Below are 26,740 nucleotides of genomic sequence, written 5' to 3'. Positions count from 1 at the left end.
GGCGCGCGCAGCCGGCGCGAGTGGGCGTGGCAGCGCTCGAGCGCTGCCTCTTTGGCAGGCCGTCGCTTCTTCGCCCGCCAGCGAGCGAGCGAGGCAGCTAGCCAGCCAGCGGCCGCCGAGGTTCTCCCTCCGCCCGGGAAGGAACGGCGGCGGAGCGCTCGGCGCCTGCGGAGAACCGCCCTCCGCCTGCCCCGGACCCGTGCAGGTCAGCCTGTGGGCTTTTCCCCTCACTTTCCGAAAAGGTTTACCTCAGGCGGGAGGGGAAAAACAGGCCCGTGAGGCGAGAGGAGCGGCGGGGAAGCCGCTTTGTTTCGCTCCGGGACGGATGGGGATGCGGGGAGGTGGGATTTGATGAAGGAAGGACGGGAGCCCCCCCTTTTTTGCCCCGTTCGGAGCTTTCTTTTCCCCGGAAAAGGCGACTTGTGGGAGGGGGCACGACTTCCTGGCAGTGGGGAGTGGGAGGTGGGCCAGGGGTAGGGGAGAGAAAGAGGTACCCCCCCTCGAATGGCTTTGAAGCAATTTGGCCCTTCTCCCCACAGATTTCTTTTTTCCCCCTCATTGGGGGCCTCAACTTCTCTCCCCATCCCGTTTCTTTTGGGTGGAAAGTTTGGGCTGGACGGAGGGGGGGGGAGAACACACAGAGGGCCGAAATGGGGTTGTTTCTTACTTTTTTCCCTTCTCTATCTTCTTTAAAAAACATAAAAATTAGACGTGAGGTGAGTTAGGATGAGAGAAATATTCCCCTTCCCCCAGCCAGGGTTCCCCCCCCTTTTTTTGCAGAACGGAGATTTTTAGAACTCCCCCCCCCAACTTCAGCCAAACTTCCCCACTGCGAAATGGGGGGGGAGAAAAGCCGACTTTGCTTTCTTAAGGTCTCCCACCCCAATAAAATGATTTCATTATGGTCTCTGGCTATTGGAAGGGGGGGGTGGAAAGGGAATTCTCCCGATTTTAGTCTCGAATGTGATTGCCCACTTTTTAAAAAAAGAAAAGAAAAGAAAGCTGCATAATTTTTTTTAAACTTATTATCTTCTCTATAATGTTTATATCTGTATTTATTACCTGTAGGTTGTAAGGCCCTTGGGTTGAATTGAGTTTCATCCTCTTGCTATGAGGTTCTGGGACTGCCTGTTAATTGTGCTTTAAGAAGTTTTTCTTTTTTTAATCTGCTGCTTTTGGCAGCAAAGGTTCTTCAGAGGATGCTTTGATTTCCCAGGGATGGAAGCTATTATGCTACCGATAAAAGAGAGATATTTGTAGCTCACAGTTGAACTGTCGGGTCCTTGGTGCTCTCTGAGCTTGGTAATTTTCTTGCAAACTTTTCATGACCAGACTAGGTAGCATCATTAGTGCTAGAATGAAGGGAGGGGGTGGAGTGGAGGAGGAAGAAGGCGAGAAAGGACTGGAGTCCTTGGTGCTCTCTGAGCTTGGTTGTTTCCTTGCAGATGTTTCTTTATCCAAACTAGGTAACATCAGTGCTAGTAAGGAAAAGAATTTGCTCTCATTTTAACACTGACAGGGCAAGTAACTAGAATGTAACCTGAGAGCAAACCCTACTCTCTTCTAGCACTGATGATGTTACTTAGTTTGGGTAACGAAATGTTGCAAACAACCAAGTTCAGATAGTATCAAATACTCCTCAACTGTTATGATTCTGGGGACTGCAGCATACCTCCCTAAGGAACCAAAAAGGAAGCCAAGATGGTTTTAGAACAGCAAGGATTTGTTGTTGTTTTTACATTCAGTGTTGTGCTCAGAATTTGGGGAAAGAAAGTGAGGTAGAGTTAGTATTTGGAGAAGCATTAGCTTCCTCTTCGATTTATCTCTATAATATGTGTATCCCATCTTTATTTGTTTTTACAAATAACTCAAGGAAGTGAACGTATCCAACACATCTTCATCCTATTTCCCCACAAGAACAACCCTATGGGGTGGAGTGGGCTGAGAGACTGATTGGCCCAAGGTCATCCAACTGGCTTTCACGGCTAAGGTGGGATTAGAAGTCACTGCTCCTGTTTTCTAGTCCATGCCTTAACCACTACCTCAATCTGGAACTCTGGTGGAGATCTTATTCAGTTATGTATTTAATATATAGCAAACAACTATTTGTCTTGGTCCCCTTTCAATAACATAACATTGATCTGATATGATTAATGAATACTGTACACATTTTTGCCAATGTTCAAAGTTATGTAAATATTTAATTTTATAGAGAATTAGAATTCTATAATTCTTAGAGTTATACAAGAGTTTAAAATGTGAGTGCAAAACTTAGAATTTTTCTTCTCCAGAGACATTCTTCTTTAAGAGCTTCTTCCTTCCCCTAGCAGTTTCCATTGTGCTTCCTAGGATCAAATCAGAGTACTCTTTATATTATAATATTATTGAATATACACACATAGCAATTGTGCTTTGTTTTTTAAGGCTTTCTTAATTACTTATAGAAAGCAAACTGGTTCTCACATGTTAAGAATGTGCTTTTTCTGCTTGTTTTGAATTATTTTATAGTGAAATGCATTGTATTATAAGAACATAGAAGTCATAATTGATGGACAATGAGAACTAAGGAAACAAGTTTTTTATGCACGCCTTTATATCTGCATAACTCATTTTCATAATTTTGACCATAGAAATTTTCAGAAAGTAATAGATGTTTCTATTGGCTTAAGGAAGTAAATGCTTTTTAAAACAAGCATAATTTAAATGCAATTGTATTGAGTTAGTTTTATTTTGAAAATCTGACAACCCTTTCTTAAATTATATGATAATCTATATTACATTTGAAAGGCTTAATATAGTTCAGTATTAAATTTTGCACTGATTGTTTCTGCTGAAAATATTAATTAAAATAACTTTTTAAAACCAAAAACTGCTAATGACTTAAACAGACAAAAAATAGTCCTGGTAAAAGTTTGATCCTCTTTTCAGTTCTCAAATATGTTAGAAAAGAGTGACAAAAGTATTTTCTGTAATAATTTTCCATTCATTTTATCTTATTAGAAGTATCCAAATAGGCTGTTTTCTCAAATTATTTATTTACTACAGTGATTTTATTTTGAATCAAATAATTTACTGCTGACTTAGAAGGACACCTTTTTGAAATATTAAGAAGAATGTAATTATATTGTGGATTTATTAAGATTTCTTCATTAATATTTTTATATATTGAATACAATAAGTTTCTTGATGTGTAGCTTTTAAGAAAGTTTAAGTCCAGTGTAGGTTCAATTTAATTATGTTAGCTTTATCTCAAAGTTAATATGTAGAGAACTGATTTATACATCTTTATTTCAGTCTAAAGTTAAAGGTTCTGTGTGGAACTTGTAGTAACATTGTTACAAAACACTAATACTGTTTTGAAAGCTGAATAATTCAGCACAAATAACTTTTTCATGTTACTATTTAAAATTACATTTTTAAGCATGCTTAACTCTGAGTATAATATAGCCAGTTAAGCACATAAAACAATGTACATCCACTTTATTTCAATTGTGCACATTCTTAAGTCTCTTTAATTGAAATTGGTGCATCTTAAGCAGACTTTACTATATAGTTGCATTTATACTTTCATAAAGATACATCATTTGTTTGCAGAATTGGAACAAAAGTAGTAGATATGTTAAGTGTGTTAAAAGCAGGGTGTGCTACATTTTATCTAAAGTACTATACTACCAAACCAGAGAAAACAATACTTGTTTCTCTTCTAAATCTTAATTGGAAATTATAGCGTAATAGAGTGCCTTCTTGTGTCTCTAACATAAAATGTTAGTAAAAATCTCTCTTTGAAACTGTCAAGATAGGTTATTTGAAACAAAGCATTAAGTAATTACTTTTCCATTGATTTGTCTATATTTATAAATGTGCAAAATTTAAAGTACTGTTGCCCAATGTTCTATGCCAGTATCTGCATAGAATTTCTTCTAAAGTTGGTGTATCTCTGCTCAAAAATAAATAAATAGGATACACTATAACAAGAAATGTTTTTCTGTAGCTTTTAAAGCATCCATTCTTACCATTAAACACTGTTAGTAACAGTTGCCATGCAAATGTTCTGTTGGAGCATTGCGGATTTAAGGTGAAAATTCTGAATGGTTAGATGCAGTCTTCATCCTTAAAAGATGTGTGGTAAGTTAATGCCCCATCCTTTGTCACTAAAGCTCTGTTTATGTAATGTAAGAAATAATTCAGTTATTTATTATCTCGATACAGCTTTTTAAAAGGATACTTGCATGACATTCAGCATGCTGCAGTTCATGATGTAATGCTGAAGCTGTGGGATATTTATATGTAAACATTGTTTCTTGCATTCAGATAGGATTGCATTTTTCTTTACATTTTGTAAGACAAACTAATTTGTTGGCCTTTACCCTGAAAATAATACACAATGTCACTATGGAATAGAGAAAATAATATACTGATATGTTCTTAATGAAAAGCAGCATAAGATCTTCATCACAATATCTTCAATATTTGCTTATATATTAAAAGGGTATGTCCTGTCTATTACAACTAAATACATGTTAATATAACTTCCCTGACTCAGATGTTTTAGCCAGCTCAAAAATGATAGAATAAAATGCTAAAATTCTAATGGTATGGGAGCTAAGAAGCACTTCCGTTCATTTTTTTTTTCAGTGCTGTATTTCCTATAGACAGATTTTTATCCAGCCATTTCTAAATGCAAACTGAAATACTACCTTATCATACTGGATTTTCATAAGGCCTACGCCTATAAGTGCTGAGTATTACCACTTTTTAGTTAATTTTGTCATTATAATGGGTGCCTTATTGTTGGCTGCAATGGTTTTTAATGTTTGTATTTTAGGATTAGGGTATTTTAATTCTTTAATTTTTAAATTTTTGTCTGCTGCCCATAGTCATTTTGTAAGGTGGACAGCAATATTAAACATTTTTAAACTAGATGCATCAGGCAAAGTTGAAGTGAATGTATAATAAATGTAAAATATTATTTCAATAAAGAATACTGCATTATAATTCACCCCAAGGTGTCATTGATAGTTGCTTATTATTATTATTATTATTATTATTATTATTATTATTATTATTATTATTATTATTATTATTATTATTTTCATTTCAAATGAACTAGCAAAAATTAATTGGAAATAACCTATTAAAATGTAAGAAATAAAGCTAGTGCAGTCTCTTACAAGTCACAAAATCACAATGCTGCAACATTTTGGAGCATTCCAATTTCAAAATAGAATAGGTAATTAATGCAACAATTAGGCCTGACTTATTGATAACTATATATACAAATGTTCCACATCCAACTTGTTCCCAAAGACAGCCTGTGGGCTGTGGCTCTTCTAGGAATATTTCAGTGTTATCCTTGCTGCTCTTCATCAGTTTTTTCCATTGCCATTCCATCCTGTTCCCCTGAGCTAAGCATAGTCATTGTTTTTAGGCCATTATCACTCACATCCAAAATAAATGAATGACTTATTGGTAGTCATGTTCTGAAATTGCCCCAATCTAACTCTTGCCACTAAAATGTCATTTTAAACAAAGTTTGAAATTTTCATCCAAAATGAACTTAAAAGATTCGGTAATAAGGATATATTATTTAACATTGTAGAAGAAAATTATAGATAATGATAATACATCTATTTGTTAATCAAATTTATTTCTTGTTTTGTCTGCACAGGGGTAGAAAATACCTTGGTAATATATAAATAAGAAAGGCAAATGCTACAAAGGATTCAAGATGATCCCTTAAATTCAGAGGCCAACTGAAAACCAGTGCTAATATGTGCACAATTTTGTGCCACATATTCAGGTATAGTTAAGACTATTGTATATTTATTTGTCTAGAATATCACTGTTCTACTGCATAATTTTAATCTTTGGCTCAGAAATAAAATAGAGAAACAATTCCATACAATAACCACTGAATTTCCAGATATATCATTTATAAATATATTGTATATAAATGCCAAAATATTATTTTGTTGGAGAGAGAACCAGCTTTAGAGAATCCTGAAGTTCCAGATAAATGGATCAGGATTGGAGCTTTATTGAAAATTAGAATGGACTAGTTTCAGTCTTACTTCATTCCAGAGAAATGAAAGTCTAATTCGGATTACTGCATTTGTTCCCTGGGTTATCCAACAAAAAAATCATAATGAATGGAAAGAGAAAAGGAGCTGCAAAGATAGAAAATCCCTGGTGCTTCCTATAGTACTAACATTACTGTTACGAGGCTGACACCCTTCTGGGCTTAGTGTTATTTTGCACCATTCATTAAGCAGAGGATGCAAATATTGCTACTAAATAGTATAAAAATGGTGATACTGCATAAAAGAGTAGGTCATGCTTACAGGGTTTTTTCACAGATCCTACACAGTATTTCATTATTTTAAGTAAATTATTCATGGGTAGCTAAATGCTCCTTCATAAATATGAACTTAACGTTAATGGAATAGAAATTACCACAGCATTATATCCATTTCCATTACAGCCAGGGCTAATGAGTCTCCTGCTTCTTATAAGAGATACTGATATGTACGGTGGTTGTGGGAGTTCCTTAGTAGAAATATTCTGTTTTTGTCTTTTACTTGATATGGTTGCCCTTGGAGCTAGTACAGGTACTCCTCACTTATCTAATGCAATTGGGACTGGCTAAGTGATGTGGTCATTAAATGAAAGCCATGTGACTTTCCAGCTGTGGTCATTAAACAGTCACTGTGGGTCATGAAGCATATATTTTCATATAAAATTATATGAAATGTTATCTTTTAGCTATGTTTTATTATCTTTAAAACAAGTAGAATACATTGTAGACAACTCTGGTAACAACTATATAATGCTTGTAAAAATGTTGTTGGATCATTTAATCCTTCTATAAAGCTTTTAGAAAACATGTTGAAGGGGTGTAGCTTTTGCTGGCTGACATATTTGGATTTTGTCCAGACTAGGTGCATTCTATTAAAACAAAGGAAATGATTTCAGACAATTCTCTTGGCTGAGCAAAGCTACTGTAAAAATAGTTGCTAGCTGTCATTTAAGTGCTAGATGATACTGCATGGGAAGATTTCCTCCTAGCATGGGAAGGGTCAGGAGTACCATTTGGGCAGCATTTTCTCAGATGATTAAAAACTCTGCAATTTGGACAGGAAATGGTAAAAAGCCGCTGTTTTAAGTTTTTCTTCTTCTTGAGAATTACTGAAGGATATTGCATGAAAATACTTTGGTTTAGATGCATTTTACTAGGTGGGTTCTATTCTTGCAGTAACATTTTTTCCATTTGAGTCATAGGAGAAACTAAACTTCTAAATCTATATTTGGTAATAATATATACTTTTATCAGAATGGATAAAAGGATAAAAATTTTAAAGAGTGATGAATTTTGTCTATCATCAGATCCAGCTGTACTTAAATCCTTAGTAAGTAGGAAATGGAAAGATATGCAAAGTGGGCTAGAGGAGAAATAATTTCTATATAGGCTGAAATTTGGTATAGCTATTTTAAATATGAACAGTATAGATTTTTTTAAGTACATTGTTTTTAATTAAATAATGCTGGAATGAGTACACAAATGCCCACATTTACACTTTTTACAGTGCGCCTCAATCACATGGCTGCCATTGAAGTCAGTGTGCATTGTCCTGTGCTTGACCTGTTGTTGTTTTTTTTCTCCCCTGGCAGAGAAGAGAGATGGAGAGGAAGAGATTACAAGAGAGCAAGCAAGCACACCACAGGGAATACACCAGGCTGACGGCACTGGCATATTGCTTTCGTGTTTCCTCACTGGGTGCCTGCTTACTCTCTTGTAATCCCTTCCTCTCCAATGAATGTAAATACAAACATTAATTCCCTCCTCGCTGATTATCCCAGCATGTGTGTGCATTCCAAAGGGAGAGTGTGGATGATTTCCCACTTAGGGACTGCTTTGCTTAATGACAACTGCAGTTTCCAATTGTCACTAATTGAGGACTACTTGTGTTTTAAAAAATCATGAATAGTAGGAGTGCCTGAAAATGGTTCATCATTATGAGAACAAGTGCAGTCTTCCAGTCTGGGCTCCATCCTTTCCTGGCCCTTTCAGTCTACTTCCCTTTAAGTAGAATGTATGATTGACAACTAAATGCAATTTGACTGAAGAATAATAGCGGTTAAGAAATGTCTTAAGCCAATTATATCATGATTAATACTTTTCCTGGGTTTTCTGACTGTTCAGAAAATCAGTATCAAAAATATCAACAAGTATGTGTGTTACAGCAAGTATTTGTTAGGCCTGGCATCTGCTAACTGGTACACAGTTCTAGTTTTCCTTCATATTCTCTATCACTGACACTTTTTTAAACGTTTGCTTTTAAGGCTCTGGAGTTTGCTCTCTGGTTAATTCATCATCTTCTGTTGATTTAATTCAGTTTCCAATAAAGAGGAACAGATATTCTAGAGCTGACAAAAGCACAGTATCCATTTCCAACGCTTTAATAAACAATATAAAAAGTATAAATTGAAACAGTAAAAATTATGCTAACATAATTTGTATCTAGTTACTATAGCAACCAGACAGACGGGGAACAGCCCACAATATGTAGTCTGACATTATAAATTAGGATTTATATTGATTCCTTTTTTAAATTATGAAATATTTAATAGCACATTAAACATAGGTTAGGCATAAGTGGGTTCTAGGAGGAGAGAGTAAGAGAGTTAAAATAACTGAAGAAGCAAAGTTGCTGAAGTTCTGGAAGAATTAGCAGGATCAGTGATTGCAAGCATATCATACAAGAATATCATAACTTTGGGGATCACAATTAAGAGAATATCATAAAAGGAAAGAAGAATTGGATGAGGCAACGTAGAATTATTTAAACTCAGAACAGTATTAACCTGAATTTTAAACCTTAAATTTTATAGCATGCAGCATGCTAGTTGCTATTAGAAACTGCCTTGTCCATCACTAATATTTCATGTAGAGCAAGGATTCTCTTGGGGAAAGCAATGAGAGCAATTGTGACATTTATAGAAACGTTGGTTTCTGGCTATGATTTTTGGAGTCTGACTGCAGTTTTCATGTCCTCAGCATTCTAATGAGATTTTATTCCAGAGTGCGATACCTTTTTCCAGGCGCAAAATATAAAAGTTGGAATGTATTGGACCCTGGAGCAAAGCAGAAATTTAAGAGTTATGGGAGATGTTGCTGTGTAAGTCATTAGAAAAGAAATTGAAGATGATTCTGAATATATATTTAATAGTCACCATAATAAACCTTAGATATGACTCTAGAAGAGCATGATGAGACTACTAATCTATATAAGAAAAATGCTTCCCAAGCAAGGCGAATATACAAATATACTAGAACAAAATAGCTGTGCAAACATCTTGGCCCATTGAGAGCTTTTGGAATGTTGAGCAACAATAGATTGCAAGACAAATTGCATTAAGATATGCTGTAAGTATTTTAAATAGACTGATGTATGCCTTTCTAAATGAAATCAAATGTGTTTTCCCTCATATAATGAAATTTTCACATTGAACCAGGACTTATATAATAACTTTGTACATGTAGCATTAGTTCTTGTCTCTTCCAATCTCTCACACATATTTTCTCTCTTTTTGGCTTTCTGCCTGTGAGTAGTATCTTTGTATTGACTTCATTCTAAAATGCACTTAAACGTTTTGTGATTTAACTTTATTTAATCAGAAGAAAAATAGCATTAATATCAATCCACAGTGGGTAGACTCAAAGTAATAGATTTCCAGATTCTTTTTCAACTGCGTCTTAAACTAAACCTCTCTCAACCCCACCCAGTGAATCACATCTGCATTTATGGGTAACTGGAATAACACTTTTATTATGCTGATGAAATGGGGTATAGTTTATGAAATATAATAGTAAATTAAATTTGTTTTCAATAATCACAAAAGATTTTCTTTTTGTGAGCATGGAATGCACTTTTTCTATGCCAGTATAAGCTAACATGTTACATTATACTTAGGTGTTAAAAATAGTCTAAATGTGTTAGAAAATATCTGACATCTATTCTGGCTATTCCACAAGACCAAGGAAAAGGCAAGCTTCATATAAAATGGTTGTATTCAGAATGTAGTATAGATGGTCCTCATTGAGTGACTGCCTCGTTTAGTGGACATTCACAATTACAAAGATGATGAAAAAAGAAATTATGCCCATCCTCGCATTTACAACCTTTGTAGGTTAAAAGCTGAACTAAGGTCATAAGTACAGTTGCAATTGGTTTTCATACAGCTCTGGATAATACCAGTGTTGCAAAAGCTTCATGTATCACTAAATAAGTCCATAAATCATGTGGTGCTCAAATTAGACATTAAGAAAAGATGTTTAAAGATATTTATTATACTGTGCCCTTTTGTTATTTGCATGTACTTGTGCTGTTTTTTTCTACAATGCAAGATGTTTTCCTAGAGTCCAAATCTTAACTGGTCATTCTGTAATTTTGCTCTGATAATGAACCATAGCTTCTTCTTTTTTTTCCACTAGAAATGCTGATGAAAGGCCGGGTTCTTGTAAAAGCCTTTTATTGCTCTGAATAGTGATTAGCTAGCTATACCGAGAGCTGTCAGGGATGAAGTTTAATGCCTGCAGAGCATTCTGGAACATGCCAGTACTAGGAAACTCCTCCCAAACAGTGGAAGAAAAAAAGTATTCATTTTCTTCAGTTGAATTAAAAATAAAATTAATATATGTATTGGCCTGAAATATCTATTGATAGAAATTGATGAGATAATTTTGCATTGTCTGATGACTTCAGCACTACTTGTCTATATTGCTCACTAAATGAATCAAGTGTTCCTTTAAGGGCAGGCTTTTGCAGCAGAGTGCATTAAAAACACATGTCTAATAGGTGCATTCATTTTAATAGGCTCATTCATTGAGCTAGCCTGATTAATTAGTGCATGTCACCATCTGGTATTTACTGAGACCATTCATTTTTGGAATACTGAAATTGCAGGGAATATTGCACACCAATTAAGTTCCTTTTAACTGGATTGTGTTAGTATACAGTATTAGTGTGGGAGGTTTTCTTTGTGCTGCAGCCAGCATGCCTCTGAAGGAAGCTGGCAGCCTGAAATTTAGAACAGAGAACTAGTCCCTTAAAATGCATAGTGGATAGAAAGAGGCACTGTGTATATTGTCTCTTGGACAAATGGACAGTTCCAAGAGAACCAAACATAAGGAATTGTATATAGAGACATACTGCCAAGCCTTTTTTCCTAGGTTTTCCATGATGTTATGATTATCAAAAGAGTAGCCTGATATTCTTTGCTTTGTCTTCATCTGTAGCATAAAACAAGTCTCAGCAAGCCTTTCCCTGTACATTTGTTGTAATGCAATGTGTTATAGGTATGATTGGCCACATTCAAAATTACTTTGGGGAACATTGCAACAAGACACTATAAAAGATCAAAGGGAAATATTAAAAATAAGGTTAGTTTTCTTTTGTTCTTGCAAAAGCTTTAGTTTATATAACCAGTAGGTTTCAGAGTAATATTGCAACTGCCATACTGCTCTCCGGACCTGCATGTCTGGTGCTTGGTAATTGGCAATTGCATTTACAACTATTGCAGCATCCTGCTGTCACGTGATTGCATTTTGTGATTATTATTTTTTCCCGCAAAAAGTACCCATTGGATAAGCTTATGACCACACAATTCACTTAACAACCACATGATTTGCTTAATGACTTGTTAAGCAATGACTTGCTTAACAAACATCATAAAAACAGTTACAGAATTGAGTTCGATCACATGATGACTTGCCATCAAAATTCCGGACTCAGTTGTGATTGTAAATCAAGAACTACCTGTATCACTCTTTGAACAAAGGCAGAAATTCACTAAGCAATTTTTGATTATAAGATGCCCTCCAATGCAATATTGTGCAAAGCTTTTCTAGTTATGTTACAGCTCCACCTGGTGTTCAGTAAAAATGCTTGCCGCCTTCTGTAATTAGCTTGACATGTAGCATTTACACAAACTTACAGATCATTATTCCTATTGACTATGTATTAACATGAAAATTTGCCCTTGTACTTTTTGAACTGGTTACCTATAAAAACATAGCTGTTTTATCTCACAACATCAATATGGAATAGATTAAGCTTAAATTTAGTTCCTATTTTGTCAGTAAAAAGATCAACTAGTGAAGTTGAAAAGATCAGCTCCTTGAGTGGCAGTCTGTACATTCACTTCTCACTGATTTTTAATATCTCTCTTTTATTTTCCTAGGATGAACCAGATTTGATTATGCAAGCAAGACAGCATTAAGTAATAAGGAATGATCTTACCAAGCACTGAACAATCTTTAACCTCAGAAAATGTCTGCTTGCAATGCCTTCACTGAACATGTGTGGAAACCTGGTGAATGTAAAAATTGCTTCAAGCCAAAAAACTTGCATCAGACGGCTGCAGGCCCTGAAAAAGCTCCAGTCTCAAATTCAAATATAAAAACCAATGCAATTCACAGCAACCAGCATAATAAGAATACAGGAAATTTTCGGCCACCTGTGGCAAAGAAACCCACCATCGCTGTGAAACCCACCATGGTGACAATAGATGGACAGGGTATGTGTGGTGAAATCACCTCACAAGATCTTTGTGAGAACAAACCAGCTGTTGTAGGTTGGAATCAAAATATAACTGCTTTGAAGAAAAAGCCACTGAATAATAACAATAATGAAGAAGAGAGAGAAGAGGAGGTTGAAAATTACAGCCATATACATAGATCTTTTGGAAGTAACGATGATACAGATAAAGCTCCAAGCAACAATAATGGACTCACTGATGTATTGAAGGAAATTGCCGGCTTAGATCATTCAACTTTCCTAACAAGAAATGAAATTAATTCAAGGGAAGTATTCTTGGGACGAATAAACACTTGTTATAAGAAGTCACTAGAAAGAAGGATCCCTCCAAGTTGCCTGATGGGTGGAACAAAGTCACAAAATAAGCATGTTGTATTGAGTGGAACCACTGCTGTAATAAGCAGTGAAGGTGGCCGTTTCTGCTACCCTGAATTCTCCAGCGGAGATGAAAGTGAGGATGACCTGTTTTTTGGCAGCATCCATGATGATCATGAGAGCTGGGATGAAAGTGACGAAGAGTTGTTAGCAATGGAAATTCGCATGAGGGGACAGCCACGTTTTGCTAATTTTAGGGCAAATACGCTGTCACCTGTTCGATTTTGTGTTGACAAGAAATGGAATACAGTGCCTTTAAGGCATAAGTCTCTTCAGAGATTTTGTGCAGTAGACTACGATGACAGCTATGATGAAATTTTGAATGGCTACGGAGATGACCCTGTAATTCTTTTTGGACCAGAAGGCGTGCAGAGCATGGTTTCATCCGATTCTATGTCCCCTGATTCTTCTTTGACTGAAGAATCTCATTCCGGAACGGCCAGCAGTTCTTCCCAAAAGCTTTGCAATGGTAGAGTGTCTCCTAACAGTCCTAAAGGTAGCAGATTAATGGGAGGAGGAGGAGGTGATAACAGGTTTTCTGATGATCAGCAAGTTAAAGTTTCAATTAAAAACACTCAAAACATTACCCAGATTGTAGAGACCCACAAAGCTGTGCTTGCTGTTAGACTAGAAGAAAAAGATAGCAAGACTGCTATCCCCAGTGATAAGCAAGAATGGAAAAGTTCCTTAAATATGCCAGCTCAGATAACAACTACAAATTTGATCCACGTGGAAGAACAAGCAAAGCCTTACAGAGTAGTAAATATGGAACAACCAGTGTGCAAACCTTATACGATAGTGGATGTATCAGCAGCCATGACACATAAAAGTATAGAGAATCGAGCAAAAAACCTGGATACCAGATACATTCGGTCTAACCCAAATTCACCAGATGCTCTCAGTACAAATGCTATGTCTTATTCTGTGTCATGTGGGCAAGTAACTCCTAATCTTAAAAAATCCAACACTGCCAGATACCAGGAAGTTTGGACTTCCAGTACAAGTCCGCGACAAAAAATCCCCAAAGTGGAATTAACTGCCAATATTCCAGGACCTTCTGTTCCTGTAAGGAGAAATATCCATAAATCAGCTCCCACTTCGCCTACATCAACACACATTTCTACAAAAACAATCCCGGTCAAGTCCCCTAACTTGTCCGAAATAAAATTCAACAGCTATAATAATGCCGGCATGCCCCCCTTCCCGATTATTATTCATGATGAGCCAACTTATGCTAGATGTTCCAAAAATGCCATCAAAGTTCCTATTGTAATCAATCCCAATGCATACGACAACTTGGCCATCTATAAAAGCTTTTTAGGCACTAATGGAGAGCTTTCCTTTAAAGATAAAACCACTAGTGTCATCAGCCATACATATGAAGAGATAGAAACAGGAAGCACTGTATCTGAAAATATACCGAATAGGTCTGCAGAATTACCCCAAGCGAAAGGTTCAGGCAATAACACCGAGAGAAGACTGGGCTCTGTAGCTCAGAAGGTTCAGGAATTCAATAGCTGCCTTGGAAAAGGTCAGGCTTCACCCAAAATGTCTTGTCGTGGCTCCCCAACAAAAATACAAAGAACATTTCAGGATTCTTCAGCTGAAGTAGACGATAATCAGGAAATATCTAATGACGGTCGGGAAAATGCCTGTGCAGTACTGTCACAGATTGTAGCATCAATCCAACCTCCCCAATCTCCCCCGGAAGCCCCTCAGGCTGGCCCTAAATCTTGCAGCGTTGAAGAACTCTACTCCCTGCCTCCTGATGCAGACCCAGACAAGAGCACCCCATTGCGACCAAAATCCCTTTTTTCAGTGCAACCTCACCCTAATGCTGAGGGAATCAAATCCACAGAAGTTGTGTCCAAGGAAATCCCTTCCAAATCCCCAATCGTGCAGCATTCAAAACCCATGGCAACGTCTCCGAGTCCCAAAACTGAACAGGCTCCCCCTTTCCCACCTCCCCGGTCCACCTCTTCACCTTATCATGCCAGCAAAGTGTTGCAAAAACATTTCGGCAACTGGAGCAAGCCCCTGAGCCCAGCTAGATCCACTGAAGCTGAATCCGTTTTGCATTCGGAAGGTAGGCGAGCGGTCGATGCCAAACCAAAGCGATGGATATCCTTTAAGAGCTTCTTTCGCCGCAGAAAGACCGAAGAAGAGGAGGACAGAGAAAGAGAGAAGGGGAAACTTGTGGGTCTTGACGGAACTGTCATTCATATGCTTCCGCCACCTCCTGTCGAACGTCACAATTGGTTCAGTGAATCCAGGACAGATTCCAGTGAGAAACCATCCGTTGTTTTTATGTTTAAATGTGATCAGGCAAAGTTGGAAACAAAAACCAATCAAACCAAAACCGAAGTAGAGCCCACCATTGAAGTAATGACAACAGAGAGGGGAGAGGCCGAAAATCATCCAGAGACACCGGAAGAAAGCTTAAAGAGTCACCCCTCTTCACCCCAACTTCCAAAGGAAATTCTCAGGTAAAATTTAAATTACTAATTGGCCACTGTATGTTTTTCTCTAGATACAAGCAGAAGATCATGCCATTCCTCATTTAGGAAAAAAATAAGTTTGATGGGCTTTAAGGAGTAAAACGGTTATTGTGGGAGAAGCTTTCATATAATAGGATATTTTATCTTCTTGTGAAGTTCACTCACCACCACCACCCAAAAAAAAAAAAAAACCCATGCAAGATAATATGCCATGATATGCTTCTGCTGCTTCTGTGGCCCAGAAGCTTTTGTAAATAGCTGGTGTTTTGTCTCAGTTTATTCTCCTAATGGAAACAAATTGATTTAGGTGGCTAAATGCAGATCAGAAAGACAATTGACCATAGATAGGGCTATCTCCAGTAAGAACTTTTGGAAATAGAGGAGAGAAAAGGAGGTTAACTTCAAAATCTGTAACTTAACTATGTTTCTTTACTATAAATATGGATGATGTTTCTGGCCTATATGCAGATGTTAAAACAGAAGTCTGGAATTTCAAAATACAGGCTTGCTTTTTAAAAAATGCTTTCTGCCTTCTTTACGCATCCTTCTCAATTAGATTAGGAGTGTATTTCATATATTCAGTGAAGGCTGATCTACCTGTAAATGCTGCTTCATTTAAAACATATTTTACAGACAAATTTTTCAAGGCTAGAAATATTAGATTGCCATTTAATGAAGTGGAGTCTTCCTATGATTTATTGCTTGTTATCCTCAGCATTATGAGTAGACAATGTAAGGCTTTCTGAGAATGAAGACTTGACAGAACTCATACTTTATTTTTCAAATCTTCCTGAACATTTCCACATTTGTTTAAAAAATGCTGCAACAGCTAATATCTTAAAAGGAATAAAGGAGGAAAAACATAGATAACTAGGATTACATTTATATACAGCCACTGTGACATATCTTTATAGGGTAAAGCATTGTTTTCCTATGGTTAAATGTTACAATTCCACAAGAGGCAAAGATAAAAAGTTATTAATTAATGCAAATTAAAGCTGATACCTAGCAGCATCCCAGGTAGCTAACTTTTTACAGGTAATCTTTTTTTTCCTGTTTCTCAAGTAACATTTATTCTTTCTAATACATCAGTGACACCCAATCTTTATACGTGGCTGGACGGATTTTGAATCACTCAGAAAATCTTCACTGTTGGTACTTTTCAATACAGCTATCAAAGATCTAGAACAGCACCTGAAATAGATACATGATTTTGCTTGGAGGATGCAGAATTGGTTCTGTGTTGAAGCTACAGAGTAGTAATTGCCAAGCATTCTGCCTAGCCAAGAAACCTAGATAGTCTGTCACGCAAAATCTGTGCATTGCAGTTAATTCGTGGAGTGGGGGGAATCAGTCTGGCTAAGGGCAAAAGATAAATTGCAGTTTTCCAGTTTGCAGTTACCTGATTTGTGTTAGACTATAAGGAGGGGAATGTTAGTTTATAGTAACAAGTAGGTCATATGTTGATGTGGGTCATAAGATGTAATAAATGTGACTTTATTGGTTTCGTAGAAATGGAATACCTTTATTGTCAAAAAAAATTATTGGGTCTTGTTGAACAGATGAGTTTAGGCATCACTGTAATGGTAGCCCAACAAGAGAAGAATTCTAGAAGTGTATCGAGGAGATAGTGAGGGGAGCCATGTGTAACATTCTTTTTAACTGGAAAATAATCAAAATATTGTTCCTGGTAACAACTTTATCTGTGTAGTTGCACACATAATCAATCATCACCTAGAAGTTTCCCTACATTAACGGGAATATAAAGGAACTCCTGATGCTGCTTCTTGAGCCACATTTCTTTAATTGCTGTGCCTAATGCCAGTTTAAAGATATATGCCATATTTTTCGGAGTATAAGATGCACTGGTGTATAAGACGCACCAAGATTTTGAAGAAGCAAATTTTTTTAAAAAAGTTTTTGCACTCTGCAGATCTCCCCAAAATGGCCCATTTTTTGTCAAACAAAGGGCATGCATATCCTTTAGGAGGCTTATAGAGTGCCTGTTTTTATAAACAGCCTGGTTTTCACCCATTTGTGCCCTCCCCAGCTCCCAGGAGCACTCTATATGTCTCCTAAAGGCTATGCACGGCCATTTTGGTAAAGGGGGCGGAGTTTCAGGAGGCAAAATATGCTGTATTCAGTGTATAAGATGCACCCAGATTTTCAGCCTCTTTTTTGAGGGAAAAGGGTGTGTGTCATACTCCAAAAAATATGGTATATGACTTTTCTGATCTCTGAATCTTTCAGTTGTTTATACTTAGTACTTACTGTGTTGTTTGTGAATTTAGTACATTCGACTGCTTGAAATCTCTGTGCCAAATAATTTGGAGCATGGCATTTTCAGATAGGGCCTGAAAGAAAGAAGAATCGGAAAGAAAGAACCAGTTTGCTTGCTGTTTCTTTACAGGCACCTACATTTTCGTCAGGACGCTTACTCTTGTGCTGTTCCTAAGGAGATGGTGTGATTTTGTTTCTATGACCATCTCGCCTCTCCGCTTTCTATTATTGCTTTCCCTTTCATTCTACTACTTCTCTTTCCAAAGAATTACTGCTACCAAAAAAAGACTGCACAAATCTTGAGCTACTTGGTATAGTGCCTAAAAATTTGAATGTGATTTAATTTCATCCCTAAAATGCTGATGCAAACACAAGCTCAAACTAATAGATTTGATTTTATTCCAAAAGTGATACTGTAAAGGCTTAGGTCCAAATGAATCTATAACTACCCAAATACCCTTTATTTTACCTTTTGCATAACAGATGTCACACCACTTGAATTCTCGTAAATTCTAAGAGTGATTTGCAGAAAACTGGCACAATTCTGATTATGGTACCTCTGCATCCAACAACAATTAGGGTGATTTTTTTTGCGATTTTACAGCTCTTGTAAATCAGCCCCTTATCTACAGTTTCCTCGTTCCCTTACATGATCAGCAGTTAGCTCTGCTGATAGCCAAACCACCAATTTACTTCTTAAATCAGCCCACAACTTTCCTCAGCCACTGTGTTAACTATCTCAAACTATTTGTAATTTCAAAAAATAATTTTTGGTGCTATAATCTTTGTAATTTCAAAAAATAATTTTTGGTGCTATAATCTACAAACCATTGTAGCATCCAGATATAAATCAGTAAAATCAACCTGGCCCAGTTGCGCCCAGACCTTTATGGCTAAGCAGGAATGTCGAAGATTGACATTCTGTCCATTCCATAACTTCAGAACATCCAGTTTGGGATTTTATTGTTTTGCATCTTGAGGTGTGTTATAGAATTGGCTGCATTGTTTTAAAGAGAACCACACATGATGTTTCTTTTGTCGATGCTGCTTATTGAAAGGCAGTTTATTTTTAAAAATTATTCAGGAAAATAATAGTGACATTGTCTTATCAATAGAAATTAAGAAACACAATTCCTTTGTAATAATAATAATAATAATAAATATTTATTTCTTAGCCGCACCCTCTCCCGAAGGACTCGGGGCGGCGTACAACAAAACATAGGAAATAAATATATCGACATACATATAACAAAACATATACCAAGACATATATACGACATATACAAGGAGGATGTATGTTCTTTCCTCTTCTGCCCTTATGCACCTAAGCAGTAAAATGTTTACAGTTAATTCAGATTTGTTTGGCCTGCACATTCAAGCTGAGTAAAACACATTAGAAGATCTTGATGAAAATATAACTTTCCTTCAGTTTCCTTTATATAGTTGCACTGTAGAAGCAAGGAGCAGATTAATATGTCTTAGGTGTTCCTTTCTTTTTTTCATTTCCTTCCTTCAAAAGGATTCTGAAACTTAAGAAATACTTGGTAATAGCATTTTTCCTACTTTAATTTATTTCATTTAAAATGAGAGAATTCTGCCCTGTTGTGCAATAGGAGCTGAGTAATTGCATACTTGTCTTACAACTGCATTCTCATAACCTGGGTGGGGGAGGGTTATATACCTGTGAGCAACTAAAATACTATGTTTTTTCTTCCATTAGCCCAGCTCCTTTATTGGCCCAATTCCAAAACAGGTCAATTACCACAGTTTTAAATAAACCCATCTTTGTTCCAGCATTCTGCAAATGAAGAGTAAAAATGTGTAAGGTGTGCTGGTATTCTGTAGTAAGGAAAGGGTTAACGAAGCAAGCTTGCACTTTGCTTATGCTAGCCTTTCTAAGGTGTTTTGGCACATTCCCCAGACCTACTCCTGAAGGTAAACATCAAGGTGCAGGAGGTGATATCATTCTGTGCAGACTTCCGTCTTTGTTGCTCACTGCTTTGCACAACTTATAGCTCACCAGACCCCAGTGGAATAAATGCTTCACCAGAGTTTCGAGACATGATTAAAAGGCTCAAGAAGGCTCTGAGAGAATTTCCTTTAATGGGGAACTGTGTGAGTGAGTATAGTGGGTGAGTGTCTCCTTTTTGTTTACCTTCTCAGTTGATGAATTTACTTTGGTGGCACACTTCTCAAAAAAGCACACGAAAGAGATTCACGTCCATGGGAACTAGAAACGACTCTGTTCTGAATGTATTAATCCAAGCAAATTTATTTACAGAGATTACTATTCCATAACAGGAATTCTTCCTTCAAATTAAGCAGCTGTTAAGTGAGGTTGTTTAGAATGGAGCCGCTAGAGTGGAGTTAATTGAGAGCAAAGTGCAAAGTTTGTTAAACGGAAAGCATTTTCCATACCTGCAATTCCCAAAGTGAATTTACAACTCCACGGTTTTTAAGTTTTGAATGTGCAAAATTACTTGGGCTAATCTTTTAATGGTTTCACTTTTTGTGTAATTTGTTATGTTTACACTGATAATACGATGAGACTTTTTAACTTCAGCTTTTTATCAGGACTAACGTCTGTGGATGACTTTATGTCAGCATTATAAAATTTCTTGAATGTGGTAATGTATATGTGTATTGATAAAGTTATTGTGTTTGGCCGAAACTGCAGAGGTGCTAAGTATTTATTTTTAATATTGCAAGATGTTCAGCTGGAATCTGGGACTCTGACCAGTCGTGTTCAGTGATGAGGTCTATATTCTTTATTGTAAATCCTGTGTAATGTTTGTAAGGCACATTAACTCTTCTAATTTAATTGACGCTCCTTTGTCTTTATTCCACACTAAGTTTTTAAGTGTGGCATAAATAACTACAACTACTATCATTGTTTGTACAGTTTAGAATGCTTGCCTTATGTATTTTAAAGCATTCTCGAAACTCTTTTGGTTGGTTGGTTTTTTTTTATTTCCTTTAACACAGTTCATTAAAGCTAACTGACATTTGCCAGGCAAGTGAACTATACTTTGCTTTTGTTTCAGTCAAGTGCCTGACGAGAAAACAAAACCTGTGGAAAATGTGTCCCCTCCAATTCCAATTTCTGCATTTGAAAAGCAGGATGTTGACAGCCCTATATTCCACACCCCAGAAATATTACAGTTGGAAGATGAGAGAGAAGAAATGTCTGATTCTTCTGACGTGAGTGCCTGCAGTGCTACCTATAGTAACTTGGGTAAGTACCTTCCCTCTGCACAGAACATAAATTACAGCTTGGTTATTGGCTGAGTTCACAGACTATACTAGGTGGGAACAGTATTAGGCAAAGGCTGTTGGATTTGTTTGTTAAAGTTATATATACTCATAGGTCGTGATTTCTGGCAGTTCACAACAATTATGTAGTATAGCAATACCACATTCACAGAAAAATTAAAAGTGCATCAAGTTGTTGCTTCTTCACCAGAGCTCCCAGTTTGTCACTTTTCCCTTTTAGAGCCACAGATACGTCGTTCTTCTCCCCTATTCTAGAAGAACAATTGTAATTGAAATAATTGCACATTCTCCCCTTCCTTATCCAGTTCTTCTGCTTCCTTTATTGCTTTCCTTTGGTTGAATTATTAGTAGTAAACTTCTTGGAGCAGGGATATTTTGTGTTCTGTAAAAGGACTCTGCATGCAATATAAGCAAACCGTAATTGTGGCCATAATTAGGTTGTGTGGAGTATGATACTTTAGTTTGAGAAGTGATTTGCTAAACCAGCTTGGCTTGCCATATGGGATTGCAACTTCCCGAATCTCCAGTCAGCAAGGCAAACAGCTTTCTTTCAGTTAATCTCTGTTCAGCAAAATACATTCTTCAAAATAGTGTCATACGGGAAAGATGGGGCTTGGCAAAAAAATACTGCTTTGGGGAAGACAGGATTACAAGGCATGAAAGGAATGTATAGGGGAAAAACACCCAGTACATGAGCTGCGGAGTTCAAGGGAAGGCTTTTCAGCTGAATTGAGAGCATAACTGGTGAGATGTAAAAAGAAAAGAGCTACATTATCCATCCTGGGTGAAGACCACAACGCTTCCTTTTAATGCAGTACATATAGTTTTGGAAAAGAGGCAAAAAGTTGAGATGTGTGCTAGTCACTTTTTGTACAATATTATAGGATTCAGTTCCAAATATTAGATCGGGGTCCCCAAACCTGGCCACTTAAAAAAAAATAGTACATGGTAGTAATTGTAATCTTATTTGATTTTCTCCCATTTGGAGGAAAGCACAGGGGTTTGTTATAAAAAGTATTCTTATTTCCTGACCAGCTATCTAACTGTAAAATGCTGATGTATACTGGTGCACACTATTGAGTCACCCCAAAAAAAATGTTATTCCACAGGGCAATCCAGAGCAACAATGATGCCTCCAAAGCATCCCCGGCAACTCAAAGGAGCTTTGGAGGATGCCATTGCATTTGGGGGAATATCCGATCCAGAAATATCAGCCATCTTCAATCCCACCCCACCTCCCCTGCCAAAGAAGACCATTTTGAGAGCGCACACCGAACCACTCCCAAAAGACCTCCAGAAGCAGGCTGTTGAAAGTAGCCTCTGCGTGATGGCTAATCCTACCTATGACATCGACACTAACTGGGAAGGAAGCAGCATCTGCTCTTCTGTCAGCTCAGATTTCAAGACAGTGGACAATGAATCTGGGGATTCTCTGGGCAGACCCCCAGAAAAGGCAGTTTCATCTACCACCAACCTTGCCGCTATCAGTATGAAGAGGAGTGGTTCCACCAGCATGGAGTCCGTCTCCGTTAGGCCTGTTACCCACAGTAAGCAGGGCAAAGCTGGCCCAAAGCCCCATCAGCTTTATAGAGGCATTGAAAACAGAGAAGAGGTTGTGAACAAGATCAGAAGTCTTCACGCAGATTCACTGAAGAAACTGTCGGTCAGGTGTGAGGATCTTTTTATGGCCGGACAGAAAAATCAACTTCGATTTGGAGTAGACAGTTGGTCGGACTTCAGATTAACCAGCGACAGGCCATGCTGCGAGGCAGGAGACGCTGTATACTACCCTGCTTCTTATGCAAAAGATTCACTCAACAATTATGCAGTCAAGGTAATGAAGATCTTTCAGTAAGAGCCATTCTGCTGCTAGGTTTAATTGCTTTTGTTAGCATTCTGTATATAAGCTCCTGCAACAAAGCCCTTTTTATAATTTTTGAATTCCATATGTTTACAGCATGTTCCCAGGAAAAGCCTTCCAGTAGGCCTTCAAAGATCAACTCCTTCTTTTTAATGTGAATAATTTGACATTGACTCTCTAGCTGCTTCGTTTATTTCTATTACAAATTGTTTAATTGTAATATAAATAGTTTACTTGTTACTATTTGCTTTCTACAAAATATGCATGAGAGAGGGATAGATTGTAGCAGATAAAGAAGATGTTGCCTTAGTACCATCAGCTTCAGCAAATACAATAACATTGCTGAATTAGTTTCCTTTTCTGCTCAGCCTCTTCAGAATCCTTTATGGATCGCTTTTCAATAGCTGCTTTTCTTTATTTGTATAGAGGCACAGGTGGATGTGTTTTCAAATAACGGTTTTTCATTAACTGACTTGAAACCTAGTTTTCTTTTCATTCTTTTTTTATCCCCCCTGCCTTCAGATTTGTAAGAGCAGAGCTAAAGAATCCCAGCAATATTACCACAGTTTGGCCATTCGCCAGAGCTTGGCTATTCATTTCAACATACAGCAGGATTGTGGCCACTTTCTGGCAGATGTACCTGTCCGTCTCCTTCCATGGGAAGATCCCAATTCAGCTGAAGAAGAGGATGAGGCTGAACAGAAGAGTGAAGAGAGCTCCTCTATGGTGGACATTTCCCAGGACAGCCCAGGTCCCCAAAGTACCATCAGTAAGCAGCGCAGCAGAGTTGTTGTTATTACCCGGGAGGTTCCCTACCTATCAGTGGCCGATTTTGTGCAAAGTTCTGTGGAGCACCACTCTAGATGTCCCGATTTGTATGAAAGACAAGTGTGCCTACTACTCTTACAGTTGTGTTCCGGTCTAGAGCACCTAAAACCCTATCACATCACCCACTGCGATCTGCGTTTGGAGAATCTTTTGCTGGTGGGCTGTCGGGCAAGCAGAAGCCTTCTGAACCCTGACCTGGCGGAGCTCAACCCCAGTGCTGCTTGCCCCACCCGGCTTTTGGTGAGCAATTTCTCCCAAGCCAAGCAAAAGAGTCACATGGTGGATCCGGAGATTCTGAAGGACCAGTCTCGCCTCGCCCCAGAAATCATCACTGCCATGCAGTATAAGAAATGTGACGAATTCCAGACTGGCATCCTCATTTACGAAATGTTGCACCTGCCCAACCCTTTTGACGAGAATCCAGAGCTGAAAGAGAAGGAATACACTTGGGCTGACCTACCCCAAGTCCCTCGCCGGTCACTTTATTCCCTGGGGCTTCAGAAGCTGGCTGCTTGCCTGCTGAACCCCAACCCATCCGAAAGGATCCTGATATCTGAGGCCAAGGGCGTCCTCCAGTGTTTGCTTTGGGGTCCTCGGGAGGATTTGTTTCAGAGTCTCAGGGCCTCTGCTAAACCTTCTCAAAGGGAGGCCGTGCTCCAAAACTGGCTGGACATCAAACGGACCCTGTTGATGATTAAGTTTGCCGAAAAGTCTTTGGACAAGGAATGTCAAGTCAGCCTTGAAGACTGGCTTTGTTGTCAGTATCTGGCTTTTGCCACTATAGACTCGCTCAGTCGCATAGTGAAAATTATGCGACAGCATTAGTTTCCTAGGAGTGGTTGCTTCACTTGGATAAGCCCAAATTCTTTCATTGGCTCACGTTTCATGCTGGGTTAACATTCTTATCTAGGTCTTGAGGTCACCAGCACTGAGCAAACAGATTTCAACAGGAAGTTCCATTTCCAGTCTTGCACGCATGGGAGAGGTCTGAAAACCATCACACCACTGTGAGTGGGCGAGGAAGGTGAAAAGGTAGTAAGGAAGCCATTATTTCTGTTACACCTGTTCTGAAGCAGAGTTGCTATAATGACTGCAAACAGAACTGAGTCAGCCCCAATCGAGCACCAAAATCTTTTTTTAAAAAGACCTCCCGACCCTGTGATCTTTGTCACCTTATTCCAGTTTTTAATCCAACTTACTAGACACATTTCCTGGATGCATAGCTTTTACAGGATTTGGGGGGGGGGGGAGTCACATTCTTGATCTAGGAGAGAGAGAGAGAGAGAGAGAGAGCAGTGATTTAATGGTACTCACTGCCTCCTGAATAATTATCTTTCTCTATAACAGAAAAAAAAACAGGTTATAGAATTGAGGGGTGAAAGAATAGGGGCAGTTTTCCCACTCAGATTTAGCCCCTGTCCACACCCTCTCCCTGAGTTCTCTTTGTAAACTGAACAACTGAAGCCCACACGTATTTTTTAAAAAAACCTGTCCTTTGTATTATCCAGTTGATGTATATATTAATTCAAGGGCTGGTTGGTTTTTTGAAAAGTTTTCAGTATTGCACTGCCATTTTCCAAAGTAAAGTGAAAGCCAGCTTTGCTGACAGCTGCAAATGTTTCTTAAAGCTCAGCTTGGTGTGATAAGTAAGCTGCACAGCTAAATATAGGCATTCCACAGGCATGGTTCTGGGAAGGAAGTGGTCACTGGTGCAAATATACTGTGTGAGTTCTCTGAGAGCTGATTGTTTGGGCAGACACAATTAAATTGTGCCCCATTGCAGCATCCTTTGGAATTGACCTCATAGCTGTTATCAGGGTTTTTAAGTGATTACTTTTGAAATTCCAAAATTGTAGAGATATCACTGACTCTTATTGATTCTGAAGATATTTTTGCACATGAAGGTGACTTTAATAGAGAAATATAACTGCCTGACGGTGTGTTTGGCCTTTAGACCTCTCTTCTGACTTCCTTAACCCATCACACTGGCCTTTTTCTGCAGAGGCAGTTTAATCCCACTGTATCTAATCTGTCTGCTCAGTATGGTTAGGGTTGCTTGAATTAGCTCTGAAACGGTGGAGCTGCTGACCAGTATTGAATTCCCAAATCTGGGGATGTTTGTTGGAACATGGATAGCTCTTGTGTTGAGCCTGTGCTTCTCTTCTGGATATATGTGCAATTTTTGGATATATTATATGAAAAACTGTTTATGTTTACGTTACATGACAGATGTAACCATATATTAGACCTGCCTTCTCTTTTTTTTCTTTTCTTACAAGGCACATAGATGCACAAAGTTGTGTGTTCCTTCTATGGATTGGTGTTTCCGTTTCTTTATTGTTAAACTGTGACCGATGTGTTTACTTCAGCCTTTGAGACAAATAGCCGCTTTGAACAGAATATTGCAGGTTTGGACCAGAAATTAAAAGATAATCTGCAGAAACTACATCTGACTCTAGGCTCATGGAGTAGAATGTGGCCCCTCATTTATGGAAACTGAGCCCAGCATAGAATATGTGGTGGCTTCTTAAAACGTTTGAAATCTTTCTGCTTCCATATCATATTGGAGAAAGTTCAACTAGAATTCAGGACTGTGTGTGAATGTTTTATTACTTTAAAACAAAAGTGCAAAAATTGTTTGCATATGAAGAGCCAGACACACTGGCCCCTAGACTGTGAGTTGTGGGTGTTGTACAATTGACCACCAAAACAAGCATTTGCTATGAGTGCGCTACAGAACTGTTCAGAGAGTCAAAAACATGAATTATGGTCCTGCTTGAAATAGTGAAAAGTGACTATATACACCTTTATGAGTGTACTTTGCTCACAGCCTGCTGCCTGCTCTTCATGCTGGGCTTTTTCTCCAATTAGGTATGCTTCTAATTGATATCTGCATGTACATAAACATTCATTTAGCTTACTTACCACCATGGTAGGCTCTATTCCGTAAGGCCACTTTACATAGTTTTGCGTATAAGATAACTGCATTGTGTGCCTCTCATGTTGATATAACCTGTAAAATAGACTAT

The 26,740-nt window shown here is 37.9% G+C and overlaps 1 protein-coding gene across 3 annotated transcripts; it reads left to right on the top strand.

Annotated features, from left to right (window-relative positions):
- The first annotated feature begins 69 nt into the window (after positions 1–69).
- On the top strand, positions 70–25,068 carry PEAK1 (pseudopodium enriched atypical kinase 1). 3 transcript variants are annotated; one of them, XM_081964974.1, is made up of 7 exons: positions 70–205; positions 5,669–5,800; positions 12,241–15,457; positions 19,765–19,881; positions 20,794–20,984; positions 22,132–22,856; positions 23,406–25,068. In XM_081964974.1, the coding sequence occupies exons 3-7, from the start codon at positions 12,330–12,332 to the stop codon at positions 24,534–24,536; spliced, it is 5,292 nt and encodes a 1,763-aa protein (XP_081821100.1). In that variant the 5' UTR covers positions 70–205; positions 5,669–5,800; positions 12,241–12,329; the 3' UTR covers positions 24,537–25,068. The 3 variants fall into 3 exon arrangements, with proteins under 3 accessions (XP_081821100.1, XP_081821098.1, XP_081821099.1); XM_081964972.1 differs by lacking the exon at positions 19,765–19,881; XM_081964973.1 differs by lacking the exons at positions 5,669–5,800; positions 19,765–19,881.
- The last annotated feature ends 1,672 nt before the right edge of the window (positions 25,069–26,740 follow it).

This window comes from Natrix helvetica (genome assembly GCF_964273705.1).
Source record: "Natrix helvetica genome assembly, chromosome: 12".
NCBI classification, from domain to species: Eukaryota; Metazoa; Chordata; class Lepidosauria; order Squamata; family Natricidae; genus Natrix; species Natrix helvetica.
This window is presented reverse-complemented; position numbering and strand designations above follow the sequence as displayed.